This window comes from Mytilus galloprovincialis, chromosome 4 (genome assembly GCF_965363235.1).
Source record: "Mytilus galloprovincialis chromosome 4, xbMytGall1.hap1.1, whole genome shotgun sequence".
Taxonomy (NCBI): Eukaryota; Metazoa; Mollusca; class Bivalvia; order Mytilida; family Mytilidae; genus Mytilus; species Mytilus galloprovincialis.
In genome coordinates, this window is record NC_134841.1 from 27,674,970 (window position 1) to 27,698,910 (window position 23,941).

Below are 23,941 nucleotides of genomic sequence, written 5' to 3' on the forward strand. Positions count from 1 at the left end.
TTTCACTGTGGTGACACCACCAAAATTCTAACTTGTGTACAAGTTTCTTAACATTTGGTTGAGGCAAACTAAAGTTAGAGAATGGAAACCAACTTCAGACACAAGTAAAAATCAATTTTGTTGCTGGAAGGTCTGAAACTCAACCAGAACAGCTAAAATTGAACTAAACCTTCATTAAGTAACAGGAAACAACAGATCTAAATCTGAAAAGATTTTGTCAAAGTGGTTTCATGTTAGTGAATGTACACTGTTTGGCACCAGCCAGCTCATTGTACATTCCCAAATAATAATATGTATTGGCTAGAGGTATAAGGGAAGGTTGAGATCTCACAAAACATATTTAACAGCATCACGCTTTCACGTCTGTCCAAGGTCAGGAGCTTCTATTAGTCTTTACATGTTATTTTTAATTTTAGTTCATTTATATGTTTAGTTGTAGTGTGATGTCAATTTTCACTGTACAATAACATATTTTTAAGGTGCCAGCTGAAGCCAACCTCGGGGTGGAGGATTTTCTTGCTGTGTTAAAGACCCATTGGTGACCTTGAGCTATTTTCAGCTCTGGTTTTGTTGTTGTCTTTGACATATTCCTAAATTCCAATTATCTTGAAATGCCACATATTGCGATACAAATCCTATATTCATAACGAGTTTTCTATTGAATCTTGGGGTCACTGCATTATTCTTAACCAGCAGAAACAATAACTCTTAACAATTTAAGCATGTTACTTTTACTGAATTATCAAATAATACAAAATGCTTGTGAACGCATTTTGCAATTTGGTGAATTTCAAATATAACATTTAATTGTAATTTGATAGACAAGTTAACTATTTGATTTATCTTCCTTTTTTTGTGATTGCACATTTGTTGCCGAGTCTTAATTTAACAAGATTCATACACCATGAATAAATTACGTAATCTTTAATAAGAAAAGTATTGTAATTCAAATAAATTGAGAACTAGTTGCTACTTCTAAAATACAGAATGAACAAGAAGCTGTCACAGTGACAGCAAACAGGCATTTTAATATCACAAGGACCATAACTCCTGCACTGTACGAGAGACAATCATCAATATCAAATTTGACCTTCATTTTCTCATCAGTTACAACATACATGTAGTAAAATTTAAAAAGCTATAGTGAAAATCATCAGTTTGGACCTCCATTTTGTCATTAGTAACGACGTCAACATATTAAAGATTTGGTTGAACTGTTCACAAGTAAATGCACTGACACCGTTTGGCAGCCGGCCGCCTTACATCCACAAATCAATAACAAATTTTACTTTTGAAAATCCAGTTAAATATTCCAAATTATAAGTGTTCTGCTAATCACAAGATTTTTTTTCCAGGGTAATTTGATGTTGAAAGCAGTTTATGAATAAATACAATTAACAACAAATATTCTTTTATTACTGTGTCATAAAAAAATGAAACATCATGTCCATGATTACAGTTAACCAAATACATGTATTAAATGAAAATGTACCATCATGATTGCAAATAAAAATAATAGAGCAGAACTTTTCTCGTGACTTCATAAATGATTTACAATGTCAAAATGAATGATAAAGATGATCAGTATGTATAATGTTTCCACTCTGGTCTTTCTCACAATATTTACATCAGACATCATATCCTCTCCAAGGCCTCTAACAGTATGATACTGTTCCCTCTAACAACCTGCAACAAGATGAAAAAGGATTATATTACAGTCAAACTATTTAAAGTATTTTTAAACTAAATAAAAGGGGGGAGGTTAAATTGCTTAAACATCAACTTTGAAAATATGCGTCAATTTATACTTGTATTTTACCATTCTGTAATAAATAAATGTATTTTTTCCGATTAAGCCAGAAAGAAGAATCAAAGAGCTATTCAGCTCTGAGGGGAAAGACGGCCCTTGTTTCTATTTCATTTTTTTTTGGGGGGGGGGGGGGGGTTATTTTTTTATTGTCTTCATATAAAGAATGAAAAAAAAAAGAACAGCTAGAACATGTGGAAGGTTGACACTATTGGAATCAATTGTTGTTTAATGTAATTTCGTCTCTTTAGTTTAGGATTCAATTTAGACCAATGGAAGAGATCTGCATCTTCTAAATCTAAACATTCAGTTAAAGTTGATAGTTAATTATCTAAAATTCAACTAGTTGAATTCTGTCAAATAACAACAACTACAATTATTTTTGAAATCTTAATAGTGTACGACTGAACTGCAGGCTAGGGCCATTTTCCATTTTTTGTGACAGTACTCTTAAGATTTTAAATTTTTTTCTAAAGAAAGTTAGGACTGAAAAATCTATTCAGTTTTAAATTTCCATTGATAAAGTTCCCAGTTTCATCTCTCATCACAGGGATACAGGTACTAATAAAAATAACAATATGATTGATGTAAACTGTGTGAAGCTTGTTTCCAAATCCTACATTTTGAAATATTTGTAAAATTTCATGAATAAATAGGTTTAAACTACAAAATGCAACATTTGTAATTTTTTTTGTAACTATTACAATGATTATGTTGGTACACAAAATTTAGTTTTAATGGAAGACTACTTATCATATACTAAATGTCATATTTTAAGTGTTTATTTTAGTGGATAATTAAATCATAAATTGAGGTGCTCCTGAATTGGAGGAAGATTCTCAAAACAGAGTTTTACAAAATGGAAAAGATCGTTTCTCTCCCCGATCTCATGTAGCCCCTCGGACTTCCTGTTTAATTTGAAAGTTGTTGACCTACAAATAAAAGTATTGCATGTTGATGTTTGAATCATCTACAGTAAACATCATTATGTTTAAATTTAACAAATACTATTTTTTAATAAGTGCACAATCTTTGAGAATGATTTAAATAACCAGTGAAGGATATCCCTGCTTATGCGTAGTGTGGCATTCCAACAATGACGTCACTATAAAATATAATGTAGGTTGGATATATTTAGAATATCTCGTCATACTGATTTTTCCGGATTGTAAAAGAAACGTAAATAGTGTAAAGGAGAGCTCAATATACGATAATTTCGAGAGAAACAGAAGGGAAATGTGTAAAAAAGTGTTTAAAGTCAATTTATTCATTTGTGTCTCCCCATCTCATCATTCTCAGTAAGATTTGTTGGGGGGTTTTCCACACTATAAAAACAAAATGAATGATGCGAGGGAATGTCACTCTGGTCAACCCCATTGGGGATTGACGGCTTGAAGCCGTCTTCCCCAAAAAAACTAAATTAAACATTTCATATGAATCATTTAAGCAAAGTTCGTTTACAGAGGAGATAATTTGTTGAAAGTTTACAGACAGACTCCATGGCCAGTCAAAGCATAGAAAGTATATGTTTTGTAACTAAAGCAATTAATTTCAAAAGTATATATCATTTTTTTTTTTTATTTCCTTACAAATATACTGAAAGAAATAATTCATTTAGGATATATTTTCACACTTACCACCATGCCAATAGTATTTCTATCCCCAGCTTTAGTTTCTTCTACACTCTCATCTACTACCAAGTTCATAAAAGGGTCAAAACCTCTCAATGTTCCTGATATTTGACGACCACCATTCAACTTCACTAAAAAAATAAAATTTTAATCTACAGAATGTTAAAATATATTGTTATTGGCCAAGATCCCCAACCCTTAACCATATCAATTAAATTTTGTCATGCCAATATGATTTGAATGATATAACGGTGTTTGGTTGTAAAAAAATTCGTAAGGGTTCCACAGAACCCAGTGTCTCGCCTACTTTTGCTGTTAATGGCAGACTCAACAAAAATGAGGAAAAACATCAATAAAAATTTCCCTCTCGATACTGTCTTTTGATTGAAAGAAGCTTCCAAGTTTGGTAAAAAATCCAGGATAGTTTATGAATCTAATAAATGTTTTATAAACTAACTGCAGACTGTATGTAATGTTAACTGGAAGAAAAACTAAGTCCATTTATAAGTAAAATACGGAAAAAGTGAATTTTTTTTTTACAAATTTACTTCTGAATAATATCTTATGATCAGAAACAAGCTTTTGTCTAAGTTTGGTAGAAATCCAGGATAGTTTAAGAACATTATAAAAATTTTAAAAACTTAAACCACAGAGTGAATGTTTTGTTTCTGGCAAAAAAAATAAGTCCATTTATAAGTAAAATACGGAAAAGTGGAAATTTATTTTTACAAAATTTTCTTCTTGATACTATCTTATAATCATGAACAAGCTTCTGTCCAAGTTTGGTACAAATCAAGGATAGTTTATGAAAGTTATTAAAATTTTTAAAACTTTAACCACAGAGTGAATGTAATGTTTCCTCGCAGAAAAACTAAGTCCATTTATAAGTAAAATACGGAAAAAATGGAATTTTATTTTTACAAAATTTACTTCTGGATACTTTCTTATGATCATAAACAAGCTTCTGTCCAAGTTTGGTAGAAATTCAGTATAGTTTAAGAAAGTTATTAAAATTTCAAAAACTTTAACCACAGAGTGAATATTTGTGGACGCCGACGGAAAGTAGGATCGCTTAGTCTCGCTTTTTCGACTAAAGTCGAAGGCTCGACAATAAACAGTCATGATACGTTTTTAGTTAATTTTCTTGCATTCTGTTATGAATTTGCATTTTAGTCATAACAGATACTCATGATGGAAATTCAGATGACAGAAATCTAGGAATTTAATTATTTTAATTCACAATCCTCAAAATTTGATCGTTTAAAAATTTATTTTTCAGAAATGAAAAAAAAAGTTCTAGGGTCGGTCGGGTTACAGGAACCACACATATTTTTATTTGGCCTAACTCTTTATAAAGTTATACATGTATATTTTGAACAATATTTGTGGAATAACATCCGCTTTTGTTCACCTGAATGAATCTTTTCCTAAATGTTGAATTAAAACTTGATACATGAAAAATAAATTCATGTACGTACTTTCACACTCTATTGTTATTTCAATATTTTTTTTCAATTTCAAATTCTTCAAGCCTAGTAGCGATTGTTGGGTCTCCCCATATCTGTACATATGAATATTATTAAGGCCCGGCCAGCAGTTTTTATTTTATTTAATATATTAGGCTTGGATTTTTTAATTTTTTATGAAATGAAATGCATTTATCACTAACGAATTTGATAGCATTTTCTGTAGTGAAAAAATAAAACTTCCAGTTTACGTTTCTAAAAATAGACGAATCAATTATAACTGACCTTGAAATGATGTTTGCACAAATAATTTTGCGAATTGAAACCTGTGTTTAAAACCAATTACACAATAAGTTCGTTTCCAATATTTTTCATCAGTCCGTAAGATGCATCATCTGATAGAAACAGACTTGTCCAAATGTGGACAGGTGAAACGTCAAGTTAAAGTACTGAATATTAAATAATCATTTGGAATTTTTTTGTTTCATAGATAATAAAAAAATATCGTCCATTTGTAAAAAAACAGGAATGTATGACAACAGATTAACCCGATATTCTTGTTTTCTCCAGTGGACAAGTCTATTACGTTTTTTTGACACGTGTTGAAACTTATTTTCGTACAAACTTTTTACATTTTTTTTCTTTATCAGTTTTCTGGAATTGATTAAGAGCTACGCGAATCTGTTTTTCATGTTTGTGAAATGATGATGCAACCCCCCCTTTTGTTTATGGGAAATTTTTAGAATGTCATGCGATATTTGTGACAGCTGATTTCATCGAACTAAAATCTAAGAAATGATGACAAAATAGCATAACAAATATATTGTTAGAAAGGTAAAATATATATTTATTTTGCATATATTTCTGTCTTGAAAGCACAGGCACTTGTCTCAGAAATAAAATCCTATAATATTAAGGTATATAGGGAAAAAAATTCCGAGACAAGTGCATGTGCTTGAAAGATATTTTTTTTTTTTTTTCCGACCGACCGACCCGACTTTTTCATGGGTAAAATCTGTAAACCAACAAATTAAAAAACCCTGGCCTCATGTTTTTGTGAAAAATCCATTTTGCTCTTCTATTTCATCCCTTCATGATCAGATAACTACTGATTTATGTCAATGTACATTCAGTAGGTTCAGTATATAAATGCAGAGAAAAAATTGGAGTCAGAAATAAAAATCTGGTCTCTGACAGGAATGCATGATACAGAGATTAGCAATACTCATAAAACCCGAGTTTTTGACAACCCTGGAGATTACAGACATGTTACAATGGCCAATAAACCTTGATTTATAGCTAGAGATAGTTATGAACAATTGCATGCAAGCATCAAATTTTCAAGTCATAAATCTTGTTGGCTACTTACAGCAAACTCTCTTTTCCATGAACCTGAAATAAAGGAACATCATATAATTATACATTTTTGTACATTTACAAGTTTACATTCTGTGTACAAAGGTATTTGCAAATATCAACAAAAATATGACTGAGAAACTGTATTCATTCAAGACTTGAAAAAATTTTGTTTCATACCAAGCAGCTTGAAATTGGACCATCTGAATTTTGAATACCAATTCAGCAGCAAATCTCAGACCAAGAATGCTGTAAATAGAGAATATCATATGGCTTTTTCAATATCGCATCCGTATCAACCCGAGACACCAATATAATCCCAAGAGCTCTGTGTGATATTGAAAAAGCCATATCATATACACTTTATTATATACATATATCTCAAGTAGATGTTTTTTATGTGACATGACGTCATACAGATAAGGAGGATTGAAATGACGTCATACAGATTATAAAATTAGGTTTGACATGACGTCATACAGATTAGGGTTTTGATAAAGCCTTTGAACAGTGACTGCAATCGATGACGTGACGCCATCAGATTAAAGGTGTGATAAAGCTTTTTGCAACCGTGCTGATATCGATATCATCACGGGTGGCTGATACAGCACGCTTGCCATTGATTGTATTACACATACAATTTATCTGTATTTACTACTAAGTATATAATAAACCAATTTATTTTGGTGCATAGTTTAGTTCACATTTTACCCTAGCTGTGGAACCGTATATACGTAGCTCTTAACTCTAGGTCCTTATGTTTTTTTTTAATATTTTGGTAGTGCGTACCATAACGGCAGTCTTCACGCTGAGTGGCAGCCCAGGCAGCCCAGGCTGGTAAAATTGCTCTCGGGCCTGTAAAAATCAGACTTACAGGCCAATAGAATCTAACTAAAACTTTTCAAAAATTGAGCTGCGGGCCTGTAGATTTGGCAGTTCAGCGTGAAGACTGTAACGGCATAGATTATTTCCATTTATATTCATTTTCCGCCTATTTTGTTCAGCCATTGCCCAGATTGAATCTGGTCGTGATGTCACACAAAACAAGAAAAGATAACTCATCACTAGAGCTCAGACATAAACAAGTCATTTTTTTTTTTACTTACAGCAAGTCAAAAATGCATTTATTATTATTTATGTCTGAGCTCTGACTACTTATAGTAAAAGAAGTTGGTTTGTTACAACATACATTTTGTCATAATAATCCTTCCCATCTCGTTAGAATTATTGTTGTAACACTTGAATTTCACTTAGAAATAAACCAACATGTGTTTTCCTTTTTCAGTAGGCGTTCCTCTCCTCCAACATAGATCGAGAATTTCATAAGAGTTATCTTTTCTTGGTTATCATTATGTCACGTTTTCAACAGTCAGAGCTCTGACATAAACAAGTCAGAATAAAATGACTTCTTCAAGTCAGAAAATGTTTTGAAATTCTGACCTGCATGGGTCAATTTTTGTTTTGCGTAGTTTTCCATCGAGTCCGTCAAACCAGAAGATATTTTGAATTTGCCGCCGATCTAAGACACATACGATCACGTGGTTTTTTGCGAGAGATCACGTGTTTGAGAGTCGTTGTTTTGGGAGTTTCTCGAACGAGAAGTTATTGAAAATATAGTGATTATTTACGTTTTTTTAGTGAAAATCTAGGCCAATGTGGTCATTTTCAGAAGGTAATACATATTACCTCCGTATTTTCATGGCCATTTTAATATTTTTTGCGTGTAAAGAAGGTCTTTGCAAGTGATTTTGTTGCTGTTTCATGAAGGCGCGTGACCTGTAAATACGGACGCGTGGCCTTTGAGATGACCTGGTGTCTGACAATTCTGACTTGTTCAGGTCAGAAAATGTTGTTATGATAATGAACTGTTATTTTCGGGAGACAACTCGTGTTGTCTTAAACAGTATTAACATTAATAACCAGTCAGTGCAATTTTAAAAGTAAAATTATTGCTTCGAGCTGAACATCATCACGTGATTTTTCTATTTTTAAACTCAATCATGTATTGACTTTTTAACCTTTCCGAATTTGCGGCTTATAAATATATTTGTTTTTTCGTTTCTCCCAATGAGAAAAACGATCTTTTGAATATTGATATTAATGAAAATGAAATGAAATCGGAATAATTTTAATAAAGGAAAAGGGAAGGGAGGGTTTAACTAAAGAACCAAAATATTTTAATATTTTTTTATTTTAAAAATGATTTTAACTTGAGAACATTATTAAAGAGATTCACAAAACGGGTTTTCAGTTATGAACATGGAATATGATATTAAAAACAAATCAAATGAAATGTAGGGTAAGTCTCCAGGGATCATCCTACCCCTGTCATTTGACAATGTTGAACAGTCGAAATCCCTACCCCCTAAACTCAATTTGTTCTCTCTGTAAAGTATAATGAAATATACCAGGCTAGTCTCTATGGGTCGCCCCACCCCTTGTCATTTGAGAATGATCTTATATCTTGAAAATGGTCGAGATCCCCACCTGTAAACCATATATATTCCTTTTTATAATGTCAAATTGATTTGAATGAAATATACCGGGCTAGTCTCTGGGTTTACCCCCTCTCCTGCCATTTGCGAATGTTCTTATATTTTGTAAACGGTCGAGATCCCCACTCCTAAACCATATATATTCTTGTATGGGAAAATAAAACAAACCCAATGCAATATAGGGGAAGTCCCTTGGTCACCCCACCCCCTCATGTTTGAAAACTTGTAAACGGTTGAGATCCCCACCCCTTAAGCCTATATATTATTATATGGGACAATACAACGAATCAAATGAAATAAAGGGAAAGTCCATGGGGTCATCCCCATCCCCCTTTTTGAAATGGTCTGGATCACCACCCCTAAACCATATAATATTCCTGTTCGTCATTTCAAGAAGATTTGAATGACATACAGGGTCAATCCCTAATTATATGGCATATATGTTTTCCTATGAAGCTACACATCTATAATTCTTACCCCAGATGCTTAGCCACATAAAGCATTAACCTTTTATTTGAAATATAGATAGTCTTTGTTTCTACAGAAGTGAGAAGAACATTGGAAGTCAGTATGTTCTGACTTATAAAAGTCTGAATGTTCTGACTTATGAAAGTCTGAATGTTCTGACTTATGAAAGTCTGAATGTTCTGACTTTAATTTAATAAGGCCAGAAAGACTCAGAATGATCTGAAGATACTGACTTGTTTTTAATGTTTAGAGTATTTTAGAATATGAATGCTCTTGTCATGCTAGTACCATAAGAAACCCTGACAAGATTTTGTTCCCAAAAAAATATATATTAAGAATAACAAGTGTACAATTGAACATAAATTACAAAGTTATAAATGTTGCTAAAAAATCTATTTAAAAAACACCCAATAGATAGTTGTAGTGAAAATATTATGTATTATATGTACCACTTCTTGAAGGACAACAAAGTCACCAAACTTAGTCTGATTTTCTAAGTATTTTCTCCTCAACATTTTTTTAACAGAACATGATTTGACCTGTTTAAGTCAGTTTACAGAAAAAAAAATCCGATCAAACTAGGTTTCTTCATCTTAGCCCCCCCTTTTTCTCCTTATCTGAATCTGTTACTGTTGAGTTAATCAAATGTTTTTTTAGAATAATGTTTTTTACAACCAAAAGTTCTATATGTTAACTTAACAGAAAAAAAAGTCATGAAAATACAGAAATAAAATAAATTTTTAAGATATAAATTTGATGAAATTTGTTAAAAAAAATACATTTGAATATAAAATATACCAAATACATTTTTTTTATAGTCCTCAATATTGTGACTTGAGGAGACCTTATTTCATCAGTCTTTTATCTGGTTTCCCATACATTTCAAAATCAATATGAAAATCCTAGACTTAAAAGTTGACATAAGTTTAGTTTTGACGGACTCTTTGAAGTCAGAACATGATTTGACCTGTTACAGTCAGTTTACAGAGAAAATTAAATCCAATCAAAACTAGGTCTTCTTCTTCTATGCCCCCCCTCCCCCCCCCCCCCCCCCCCCTTTCCCCCTTATCTGAATCTGCTACTGTTGAGTTAATTTATTGATGAGTTTATTAGAAACAATTCAGTCAAATGGTTTAAAATAATATATTTTACAACCAAAAGTTCCATGTGTTAACTTAACAGAAAAGAAAGGTCATGAAAATACAGAAATATAATAAAATTTAAAGATGATTTGATGAAATTTGTAAACAAAATATATTTGAATATAAAATATACCAAACACATTTTTTTATAGTCCTCATTATTGTGACTTTATTATTGGGTGTCTTTTATCTGATTTTCCCATACATTCTTAAATGCATATGACAATGCCAGACTAAAAAGTTGTAATAATTAGCTAAAGTGAAGTTTTTGACTGACTCTTTGAAGTCAGAACATAATTTGACCGGTTTAAAACAAAATACATTTAAATATTGAATATGCAAAATAAACTTTTTTATAGTCCTCATTACTGCGCCGTATGGGGACCTTATTTCCTCTGTCTTTTATCTGGCTTTTCCCTACATTTTTAAATCAATATGAAAAAACTAAACTTAAAAGTTGAAATAAGTTTAGTTGGGACTGACTCTTTGAAGTCAGAACACGATTTGACCTGTTAAAGTCAGTTGACAGAAAAAAAAATGTCCAATCAAAACTAAGTCTTCTTCCTTTAAGCCCCCTCCATATCTGAATCTGCTACTGTTGAGTTAATTAATTCATAATTTTTTTTAAGAAACAATTCAGTCAAATGGTTTTTAAAATAATGTTTTTTTAAAACCGAAAGTTCCAAATGTTAATTTAACAGAAAAAAAGTCATGGAAATACAGAAATAAAATTTTAAAATAATTTGAAGAAATTTGTTAACAAAATACATTTGAGTATTAAATAATAGTATACCAAATACACTTTTTTATAGTCCACATTTTTGTGACTTTATTATTGGGTTTCTTTTATCTGAGTTTCTTATACATTCTTAAATGCATATGACAATCCCAGACTTAAAGTTGCAATACTTAATTAAAGTTAAGTATAGTTTTTTACTGACTCCTTGAAGTCAGAACATAATGTGACTTGTTCAAGTCAGTTTGCACAACAGGATTTACCTCAATGAAATATTAAGATATCAAAAATATACCAAAATTGGCAAATTATCTTTTATATAGTTCTTATAATTGTGACTTAATTTTTTGTGATTTTTTTTCCTACTTGTATCCATACATTCTAACAATCACATCACCATCATGATAATGCCCAACTTTTACAGAACTTTGCAAGCCATTTAGTTTTTGACAGACTCTTTTAAGTCAGAACATGATTTGACCTGTTTAAGTCAATTTGTCTGAACATGCCCATTTGACCTGTTTAAGTCAATTTGTCTGAACATGATTTGACCTGTTCAAGTCAGATTGCAGAACAAATTTTCCAATCAAAGCTAGGTGTACTTCCTTTAAGCCCTGCTTCTGAATCTTCCATTTGTGAATTTATTTGATAAATGTTTAGAAACAATTAAGTCAAATGGTTATCTATTTTAGGGGATCTTACATATATTTCTTATATTCTGACGTTCCCATACTTTCATTTAATATCATATGTCAGTACCCCACTCTAAAAATTTCAATAAATTTAGTTTTGGACTGACTGTTTTAAGTCAAAACATGATTTAACCTGTTTAAAAGAAAATGCATTTAAATATTGAATATACCAAATATTTTTTTTTATAGTCCTCATTGTGACTTTAGGGGACCTTTAATATTTCCTCTGTCCTATATCTGGCTTTCCCATACATTTTTGGGGAAGACGGCTTCAAGCCGTCAATCCCCAATGGGGTTGACCAGAGTGACATTCCCTCACATCATTCATTTTGTTTTTATAGTGTGTAAAACCCCCCAACAAACTTACTAAGAATGATGAGATGGGGAGACACAATGACTTTAAACACTTTTTTACACATTTCCCTTCTGTTTCTCTCGAAATTATCGTATATCGAGCTCTCCTTTACACTATTTACGTTTCTTTTACAATCCGGAAAAATCAGTATGACGAGATATTCTAAATATATCCAACCTACATTATGTTTTATAGTGACGTCATTGTTGGAATGCCACACTACGCATAAGCAGGGATATCCTTCACTGGTTATTTAAATCATTCTCAAAGATTGTGCACTTATTAAAAAAAAGTATTTGTTAAATTTAAACATAATGATGTTTGCTGTAGATGATTTAAACATCAACATGCAATACTTTAATTTGTAGGTCAACAACTTTCAAAGTAAACAGGAAGTCCGAGGGGCTACATGAGATCGGGGAGAGAAACGATCTTTTCCATTTTTTTCTGTAAAACTCTGTTTTGAGAATCTTCCTCCAATTCAGGAGCACCTCAATTTATCAGCTAATTATCCACTAAAATAAACACTTAAAATGTGACATTTAGTATATGATAAGTAGTCTTTCATTAAAACTAAATTTTGTGTACCAACATAATCATTGTAATAGTTACAAAAAAATTACAAAAGTTGCATTTTGTAGTTTAAACCTATTTATTCATGAAATTTTACAAATATTTCAAAATGTAGGATTTGGAAACAAGCTTCACACAGTTTACATCAATCATATTGTTATTTTTATTAGTACCTGTATCCCTGTGATGAGAGATATAACTGGGAACTTTATCAATGGAAATTTAAAACTGAATAGATTTTTCAGTCCTAACTTTCTTAAGAAAAAAATTAAAAATTTTAAGAGTACTGTCACAAAAAATGGAAAATGGCCCTAGCCTTCAGTTCAGTCGTACACTATTAAGATTTCAAAAATAATTGTAGTTGTTGTTAAATGACATAATTCAACTAGTTGAATTTTAGATAATCAACTATCAACTTTAATTGAATGTTTAGATTTAGAAGATGCAGATCTCTTCCATTGGACATCTTCCATTTAAAAGTGCACCAACAACTACTTTGAAAATTTTTTTTTTGTTAACTCTTTTTTACTATTTTTTTTGGCAAATTAGTAGAAAATAAGGTACACAATCAAAATATACAAAAAGAAAATTTATTCCCCTAATAATAATCTTTTATTTAACAAATTAAAAAAAATTGTTCCTAATGTCATTTTTGACAGACATTTTGACAGAATTTATGACATTAGCAACAAATATAAATGAACATTTATGCCATTAAACTCTGATAGTTTTGCTTAAAGTTGAGTAAAGTTTGTTTTTACTTCTATAGATAAGCTATATAGCAATCCATCATAAATAGAGATTTTATTACAAGAGAAAAAAATTGATTTTTGTATATTGCTAATGTCATTTTTTGACTGACAAATGCAGTGCTAATGTCAGCATTTGACGGACAAAAAGTTGCTAACATAAAATTTTGACGGAATATTTTTTGCTAACTTAAAGTTCTGAGAGAACAATATTCAATAACATAAAATGTTGACAGATTGATATTTGCTATCCTAATATTTTACGGAATGCTCTTTGTTAACATAAAAGAGGTACAAAATGCTATTCGCAAGCATAAAATTCACAGCCGAAGTGTCAAAAAGAAGGTTATGCTGAGGCGGTGTAAAGCAATCAAACGATTGATAGGAAAAACAAAGAGCAAAGACAATCTCAGGGACAATGAAAATATACAACAACAAACAATTGACACTCAATACTAAAGAGCTGAAGACAAAGACCCTGTAAAAATTGGGTGGCCTCAGATGCACAGGAAGGTTAAGCAGGGTCTTCTTCTTGCAAGACACTCCCCTTTTTTTTTCATGAAGTCCATTTTTCGTTCTTTATATCATGGAATAAAATAACTTAATTTGCTAGTACTGTATTAAAGATGTTTCTGCAACTCATTTCACAGAAAAATCTTACTTGAAAAAGTACTTCTAAATCTTTAACGTTTCAGTATAACTGAAAATCAATTTTAGTCGTAAGACTTTTGTGAAAAGAGCAACTGGTCTGAAAAAGCTTGTTAAGTGTTGGTCAAATCTTCCTCACAATCACTGATTACTATTAAAATGAATATCAAGTACATAAATAAGGCCGTTAGTTTTCTCGTTTGAATTGTTTTGCATTGTCTTATCGGGGCCTTTTATAGCTGACTATGCGGTATGGGCTTTGCTCATTGTTGAAGGCCGTACGGTGACCTATAGTTGTTCATGTCTGAGTCATTTTGGTCTTTTGGGGATAGTTGTCTCATTGGCTATCATACCACATCTTCTTTTTTATAGTCACAAGTTTTTAGCCTATAATACATGTATATATTTTAATTTTTTTTCAGAACAAGATCTACACAGTTTGCATTGAATCCAATTTAATGATATATGTTTTTCATGTCCAAGATCTAGATCTGCTGGGGCCCATTCTTGAAAACGTCACCTGTAAAGAAAAAAAATATTGACTAAAATCATTTGCATTTATAACACTATATTATATAAATTGATATCATTGATGATTTACACAATATATAATTTGTCACTTGTTTTATAATTATCTACACAGGAAGTAACATAGAAGCAATAAGCAATTTACTATCACACCTTATTTGCTATAGATAAAGCTAGCATTAGAACTATGGTTGCTACATGTACAACATTGGTTAAGTTAATATCTAGTAATGTGCTACTCTACTGATTAATCAATGATTTTGTGAACATAAAGATAAAACTCGTTTATCCCCTCAACATATGTATGTGCTCTCAAAAGTCAGAAGCCTCGTCAATGACTATCAGATAAATACCTACCACTGAATATATAGAAAAGGCGACGGCCTTCCATTTTAATGTCCGGCGGGTCCACAGTTCTAAGAACATCTGTGGCAGCCACAGTATACTGTGTCTGCCCATCTGTCCATTTTCCTTCTTTATAGAATTTATAGTACTGGATCCATGGCCATTCAGAAACCTTTAAGAACAAAATTTGAAATAAATGAACAGAATATATTGAAAAGACTACTTAAAAATGATAGTCAGTTGTGTGTGTATATATATATATTCAGTAGTGAGAATAAAATGGTGTGAATATATAAGCTTTTCTTTACAATTTGTATACTGAAATTTCTGTATAATCCAGTGACTGATACGTATATACACTTGTTGAGCATGTTTAGAGAGATCCATTTTATTTTTAAACTTCAAACTATATGATATTTATATAATTCTACTACACTTATACTTGTATAACTTATCATTTGAATAAATTTGCTTTTTTTTAAACATAAACTAGTAACATCAAAGTTGTGTTCTTCAAACTTTATGCTTGCAACATAGCACATTGAACACGAAAGATGATTATTGTCAGACATACCAAAGTTGTGTATAACCCCAAAACAGTAAATGAAGGGACATAGAGCTAATGTAATGTAAACATAACATACTGAAAGTAAAGAACCAGGTCCCTGATAATGATTGTATTGATAGGATTTTTGAGGTGACACAGTGTTCAATTACACACTGTGTACCAGTATATTTTCAAGAATAATCATCTCATGGTGTACTGTGAATAAAACAAAAACAGAAATAACAACAAAATTGTTCATGAACTCAACTTACTACTGCTGGAATAATACTATCTCCAAACTTGACAGCCAAGTTTGTACCATTATTAAAATGTCTGTTAAAAACATTGAGAAAACTTTGAAAGTGTTGGATTACATTCGATTAAGCAAGAGTCTAAAATAAATGCTATTTCTTTTTTCATTAAAAACAAATATTTTTTTAATTTTTACTCTTTATCACATATACATGTATGTATACCAATTTTGAGAATATCACTTATACATACCTTGTTGGAACATCTTGAACCATGTTTGGCTCTTCTGTGTTTTCATTATGCCTGTAAACATGAAACAAAAATTATTAACTTGAGTATGCAAGATGTTTTACACAGTTTTTTCAGTACAATGACTATAAAATAATGATAAGTAAACATCTTTCAAGATCTCTTTTATCCAATAGAATGAAAAATAGTAAAAAAGCATATATATGCTGCATGTACCTTCCTGTTCTGTTGCATGGAGTAGGTGGTGCTTTTTCCACAATAAGTTTGTCTACTATGACCTGCTCTTCTTCTTTTTTGTCTGCAGTTTGGAGAAACGTGTCCAATGCTAAAATATTGAAAGACAGTATTGAACAAGACTTGCCATACTTATTGAGCAATTCATGAGGTCATTTTCAAATATATATGTTGATTTTCCTTACATCTGATCATGGGTTTACCTGATGAATTTTTAGACATGAATGTTCAATATTTTTTCGTGTTAATTGTTTAATGTTGATCGTTGTGTGTCTTTTGTGTACCTGTTCCTGTAAATTTGTTCTGTTCCAACAGTTTCTCATGTTGACATGCATTTGTATCCTCTTTATTAAAAAAAAGAGATATAGGGGTATGATTGCCAATGAGACAACTATCCACAAGAGTTCAAATCAGTGAAAATTGGCAATTATAGGTCAATGTACAGCCTTCAACAATGATAAAACCCCATACAGTATACTCAGTTACTGTGGATACCAAATTTCGTGGTTTAACAAAAGTCTATATACAACCTTATAGAAAGTTTGTGACACGGTGAACATTTTTTACCTAGATACCCTCAAAAATTGGTAACCCATGAATAATAATGCATCCACACTCCACAGTATTCAGCTATAAAAAGCCCCATTTGGTACTGGTTTTGTTGTTGGATCGCTGTCTCATTGAAGTTTACAAAATGTACCCTAGATCTGTTTTTCTTCCTAGTTAAATATATATATATATATCAAACCTGAGCATTCAAGACTAATATCAAGCAATGGTTTGCCTTCAGTATCCTCCAGATGGTCCAGGATTTCAGCCACTCCAACATTCCAGTTTTCTTCAGATTCTGACTCAGAGTCCATCACAACATCAATTTCCCGAGTTGAGTTGTCCATAGGTAGTATAACCACAAAATGATTTGGTCTCCACAAATTTCTATCAACATTGCAGCCATGTATGTGAGACCACATAATACAGATTTCATTCTCAAGACTAACGCCAATATCTCTTGGGAAAATGATGCGGTTCAGATCTTCTCGAACCATTCCACTGCCATAAAGGGGATACACTGATCTGACTTTTGATTTTAAAACAGATGCCAAACAAAACATCTGCCAAATTCCCATGTATCTGCCTGGTTTTACTATTTCCATGAGTTCTTTGCGATATACCCTTCTTTCAACAGCTGTTGTTAAGACTGCGGATGGATCAAATTCATCAGAGTACTGAGCATACAAAGATGTATGGTTTTTGCCAGATAATTGCCCGGAACCCTTGCTTAAAAATTTGTTATCCATGTATAAATGCTCAAAGGCAATGCCTTCTATTGCTATTCTTACCCGCAACTCAATATGGTCCAAGCCGGTAAATACTGCACCACATCTGGGTAAGCAATTGCCATCACCATACACTTCTATTGGGTACATATTTACTGCTAAATATTCTTCTCCCAAAAGTTGCAATGCTGCCTTATCTATTCCACATCGGAGGTTCAAAATTGAAATATGGGGATTGACATTTACTTCAAAGCCCTCTATTAGTGTTAATGAATTTAGGCACTCAGCTTGGAATTCATCAAAGGATGAACAATTTATCAATTTGAATTGCAGTTGTATGAATAAAGCATCCCTATCTGATATATGTTCCTTCACATTATTTTGAACTTTTCCTGTGGTTTTAATTTCAGTGTTGTCACATTGTGTTTTTATATCAGAGTTTGTTTTCAAAGGATTTTGTTTCTTCTGAAGGATTTCTTTCTTTTGGACTTCATCTTTCTTTTTCATGTTTCCAGTTGCCTTTTTCAGTGGTTGTTTTGTTGTTTTATTCGTTTCATTTTTCATTTTCTGTGGCACCTTTTTCTTTTTTCCTAAATTATCTGATGAAGCACTTCGAGGTTTTGGTTTTGCTATATTTTTTTCTTCATTTTTTTTCAAACATGTTAAAGTTTGTAGAGTAAATTCTGACACGTATTTCCTGTTAAGACAATGTTGGTAGTCTTTTTGTCTGCAATACAGACAAAAACATGATAGGGTCCTACTCTTTAAAGTATATTGCTCATCTTTAATGTTTAATACTTGGTGAATCTTTCGAGTATTGGGTACAGACTTCACCTCTGTTTCTGGTCTATTTCTGTTAATGTCCCCATTCTTTACAAAAAAAAAACTTCTGTGTCCCAGAATATCGTGTAATTCAAGGTTTGTTTTGCAGTAATTGAACATATCTTTACCGTTGTTAATGATCACCTGGTTCCCTATAATAGCTCTATCAACAGCTCTATTAACAACTCCTGTTTCAGCATCTGAATCTGACTTCCCATGTTCGGAACCAAAGAAATTTCTGTTGATTTCAACTGAGTTTTCCAAAGATAAATCTGCAAAGGGGCCTCTAGACTTATATTGACTACTGCAGCCATCAGAGAAGATTACTTTTTGAGTCGGGACATTCCCAGTTTTATCTTCAATGTGTCTATCTACAATTTCAGTGAAGTGCCTAACTGCGTGATAATCATGTATACAATCTTCAGAAATTATGATTGCCGAGTCTCTCACCAATCCAACTTCACTTTGATAGTAAGTTACTATGGGATGCATTGTTATTTGCTCTGGAGAGAAAAAGGCTGATTTAATCTCGTTCTGATAAATTACTCCTCTATTTTTCGCAAAGTCCATTATTTGTAGTGTCCAGTTTGGTGGCAAAGTATTTTTTAATGTGCTGAATTGTTTATTTTGCCATTGTGCATTATGCAGGTGTTTAATAAATGTTGTTCCTTGTGCTGGCTTCATGATGTCTTCTTCTACCATTTCTTTCAATAATGTTTCCTTATTTCCAGATTTAGTTACTATAATTCTTTTTACTTTTTTGGTTACGCTGTCTGTTGATTTTTCCCATCTACTCCATTTCATTACTTTATTTTCAGGGATTTCGTTGTAAAACAGCTGGAGTGTCCTATTGTAGTTACTACATATTGAGCATTCACCATTAATACACTGGAAATTGTGAAAGTGCTCGTTGTCAGATTTGCTGCATAAAAGTATATCCAAAATATCCTTTTCACATGTTTTCTTTTTGCTGGAATCTTTCACAGTCCTGCTCAATACCAAAAGTTTGTATCTGATGTTGACACAGTATACACAGGCACAATACTCCCTGTGACTGGCTGCAAGTATACGTACATTTTTAGGTCTTAGAGCTGCAAATTTTCCAAGGCTAACAGGCTTTGCATGATTTTCTGCCAGGTATTTTAGATGAGCTGCTTTCACGGAAATTTGCATACCATACCCAGGGCCATCTTTGGTAGCAAATCTTTTTTGAGGTAGTATCCTTGCGATATCTTCTCTTTTGTAAAAGTTCTGTATGCGCTCTTTACCCACTATGGTACCATTCCTTTTCCCCAACTTTGATATAACTCTAGTAACTGTCCTTCTATTAAGTTTCAATGTTCTACTCAAAAAACGTTTGCTATCATCGACAAGGGATTTAGCAATTGTTTTTAGGGCACTTTTGCCCTCTGAAGTAGTATTTAGGTCTGTAGGGATGCCATCCAATCTAATTCTACCAGTTGTGATACCTATACTTTCCATCGAACTCCTCTTCCTTGGAGTGGCGTGTTGCACTAAATTTTTTACAATTTTTGCAAATTTTATTGGTGTTCTGGGCAATGCAGTCCTTACCTTTGTAGTTACGTTATATTCTGTCTGTTTTGAACTGAATGCATTAGTATTAGCTTGCTGATTTTGCATTAGTTTTCCTCTTTTATTGATCTTGGAATCAGAATCTTCCTTTTTATGTTTTCTTTTTATAGCTTTCCTTTCCCGGTCTTTTTTTCTTATCCACATCGTTTTTTGGTAGGACATTTTACTTCTTTCTAATCTTTTTTTATCACGATTGTATTGTTGTCGAGTTTTTATCGCATTTCTAGTTTGCGTATCTGCATGTTTCTCTTTTTTCTTTGGTTTCCAGTTTTTCTCTGATTTCTTTCTTTCAATGTAATTAGTTTGCCTTTGCCTGTGTTGTTCTAACTGTCGTTGTTTTTGGTTTTTTGCTTCTTCAGATGGTTTTTTTTTCTTTAATTCTTTTTTTAGATTGTCTCTATTTGTTTTGGCTCTTTGGCGCTGTTTTTCTAGATAATCTAAATATTTCAATGGATTTTCTTCTTTCAGTTTTTGTCTATATTGTGCAGATTTACTTTTAACTTTCACAAGATCCCCCATGTCAATTAACTACCTAAAAAATATATATACAGGTGTAGAATGTTGCCATTGTTGGTCTCTGCACTAGAGTTGTCTCATTGGCAATCATACCACATCTTATTTTTGTATATGAGTAGAATGTGGTGTTTCATCTCATCAATCAATCAAATAGAACTTTATTTTATTTTAGGCATTATGGAACCCAACATTTTACTTAAGTATTCTTAATTGCCTTGAAGACTCAGGGGCGGATCCAGCCATTTAAAAAAAAGGGGGGGGGGGGTTCTAACCCAGGACAAAAAGAGGGGATTCAAACCACATGTTTGTCCCCATTCAAATGCATTGGTCGTCAAACAAAGGGGTTTCAACTCCCACTGGATCCGCCACTGAGGCTTGATACATTTTTTTTTTATCATATTTAATTCTGGTTCCCCTACGCAAGTTTCCGTCGAATGGTATCCAACTGTGCAGGGTATTTAAATTATTATTAATTATTGAACACATTCCATTTACTTTCAGATTGCCTAAAGTTCAATCAAATTTGTCAAAAGAGAACATCGTTTTGACCATTTATTTCTGTTAGTCTGTTTGAAAAATGACCGTCTGTCATATTAAAACGATAGCAAAAGAATTTCTGTCAAATTCTGACGAACGAACGAGTAAAGTCCGTCAAAATATGACAATCGCCAAAAAAGATCTGTCAAAATTTGACGATCGCAAAATAAAGATCTGTCAAAATTTGACGATCGCAAAATTAAGATCTGTCAATATTTGACGATCGCAATCACAAATCATTCCCTATGTGCTTCCAGGGCGATTTGAGCACGTTTATTTCTTAAAAATATATACAGGATGGTATGTGTAAAATTATCGGTTACAGGAACTGTTAGAAATGGTATTTTTAATAACATGTTTCAATCGTCATTATTTGCTAACGTCAAAAAATATTGACAGACGAATGAAAAATAAAAAGTTTCCTGCTTACCTGTTGATGTTGACATTCACCGCCATGAATTTCGTTGTGTGACGTATTTTTGAAGCGCACCAAGCGGCAATTGTTTTATTATTGCACTGAATGACACCGAAAGTCAAAGCTAAACATTGCTGACGTCAGTCCTTAACTTTGACAGAAAAGACGATCGCAAAATTATTTATGTTGATAAATATACTGCCAACAAAAATATATGGTTCACCTGATGCGTATTTATAGTCTTTGGGGTCGTTTTTTTTTAAAACAGGAATCAGCAGGAATAGTTATTTATAAATAGCCAACTTTTCACGTGTGTTTAAAAAAGATTGCTAACGTCAAAATTGCTGACAGAACGGTTGTTTTGAAAAGATCGATTTTCAAATAAAAAAATTGACATATTTATGATCATCCAGTGATTAAAAAGAACTGTTATGGATTTGTTGACATGTGAAGAAATATACTGTAACCGCGAATAGTCGTAATTTTAATAGGTTACAGACAGTTGTTGACCTCAAATACGACCTCATAAATTACGGTAGCGCAATTCCGTCAAAGTTGTTGCGAATTCAACATAATTTTATATAATAAATTGTAAATAATTACTCATATTCTTTTTAAAGTTATTTTTTATTGTTCAATATATCACACACAAATCCCCAAACACTCTGGGAATGTTTATTGGAATTGTAATTAGTTTATTCCAGCCCATTTCGATATTTGACGGACACTGGTGCACTTTTAAATGGAAGATGTCATTGGTCTAAATTGAATCCTAAACTAAAGAAACTAAATTACATTAAACAACAATTGATTCCAATAGTGTCAACCTTCCACATGTTCTAGCTGTTCTTTTTTTCATTCTTTATATGAAGACTATCAAAAGATAACCCCCCCCCCCCCCCCCCCAAAAAAAATGAAATAGAAACAAGGGCCGTCTTTCCCCTCAGAGCTATTCAGCTCTTTGATTAAATCAATATGACAGTACTAGACTTAAAAGTTGAAATACGTTTAGTTTTGACTGACTCTTTGAAGTCAGAACATAGTGTGACTTGTTTGAGTCAGTTTGCACAACAGTATTTACCTCAATGACATATTAAAATAATAAATGTTTTGCTCTTGATAAATTTAGCTAAAAGTGGATGAGAATAGATCCTTTATTTTTTCCTTGGAAGATTTGAAGTATTGTCATGGTACTAGTAAATGTATCCAATATTGTATTTTGTAAATTATTTGATATTGACAGAAAATTGTATGATCCATTTTTTCTCCTTTGGTTTTTGTTTGTATTAATTTGATGAGATAAATATATTATGTTAAGATTCTGGAAAGGAAAGAAGAAGGTATGATGAGCCCCACTTTTTAAACTCTTTGATTCGAAACTAGTAATCACTATATTTTTATGGAGATTGATAACAAAGTGGTAGTAATGACTGCTTCAAGTCAGAACAAACACCTCTCTAGGTCAAAATGCATTAAAAAGGGACATAAATCTTATTAGAATATGAAGATATTAAATCACAATATTTTGTGCAAAAGCTGACCTGTGGAAGTCATTTTATGATAAATTAAAGTCTGACATAAACTGACCTGTACAAGTCATATTCTGTTGAGTGCAAGAAGGGAGACAACACTTACATCAAATTATATCTGACCTATGGAAGTCATTTTATTCTGACTTGTTTATGTCAGAGCTCTGACTGTTCAAGTTAAGATTTGTCTGTTTTGTTTTTTAGACAAGACATTTCTGCAATGAAGCCAGTTCGGTCTTGTAGTTGTACCACGTGCACTTCGGCCATGTTATAGATAAAATATACATGTAGTCTCTCATACTTTTATATATTTACATCGGACTATGCGGTATGGAATTTGTGACTATTTGTGTGATTAGTTTTAGAAAAAAACAAGGCTTCACTTATTTAGATACTACTGATGCAGTTCAAACGTATTCTGTAGTAAATTTAATGTCTTAAATTGAAATAGAAAAGTCCCTGGAAACAATAATAAAAACTAGGTTAAAAATTAAAACTTTTATCAACACCAGAAAACTGCCATAAAAAAAAATAACCTCCCTTTTCACGACTTTTATCCATCCTGTCAAGAGTCTTATTCAAACCATGGCTGTGTAAGTGACATGTCAAAATGCACTATATAGTATCCTAAAAAAGTAAAAGGCAAATAATTTCTTTTTAAGATTATAGAGGCGCCCAACACTAATCACGAAATGTCTTGTAATTGAGGTCTTTAAATGTCCTGGAAACACATACAAATAATTTCAGTCGTGACTTACTTTTTCAATTCTGGGGGATGAGCCTTACTCATTGTGATAAACAAGGATTATTGTCGGCAGAGCCGGCAAACAACAAAAATAGATAATGGCGGAAAAAGCGTTCCGGAAACGACAGTCGAACGATAAAACACCGAGTCGATACCGGCAATATTATATTTAAGAATTTCCGGATTCTCTCTTCTCACATGCTGAAAATCAAGGATTTATAGTCCTTTTGAAAA

General features: G+C 32.2%; 1 protein-coding gene across 1 annotated transcript; it reads right to left on the reverse strand.

Moving 5' to 3' along the window:
• Positions 1-1,394: 1,394 nt before the first annotated feature.
• On the reverse strand, positions 1,395-23,870 carry LOC143071761 (small nuclear ribonucleoprotein G-like). Its single transcript, XM_076246321.1, has 4 exons — positions 23,721-23,870; positions 6,274-6,296; positions 3,445-3,569; positions 1,395-1,686 (listed from the first exon to the last, which is right to left on the reverse strand). The coding sequence occupies exons 1-4, from the start codon at positions 23,750-23,752 to the stop codon at positions 1,636-1,638; spliced, it is 231 nt and encodes a 76-aa protein (XP_076102436.1). The 5' UTR covers positions 23,753-23,870; the 3' UTR covers positions 1,395-1,635.
• Positions 23,871-23,941: the final 71 nt, after the last annotated feature.

Excerpts from the sequence above, each read along its gene's own strand:
- LOC143071761 (XM_076246321.1), bottom strand. The coding sequence starts at position 23,752 with ATGAGTAAGGCTCATCCCCCAGAATTGAAAAA. Across the intron at positions 6,297-23,720 it reads CATCCCCCAGAATTGAAAAA|GTTCATGGAAAAGAGAGTTT; the intron begins GTAAGTCACGAC and ends CCTTTATTTCAG. Across the intron at positions 1,687-3,444 it reads GAAATACTATTGGCATGGTG|GTTGTTAGAGGGAACAGTAT; the intron begins GTAAGTGTGAAA and ends ATCTTGTTGCAG.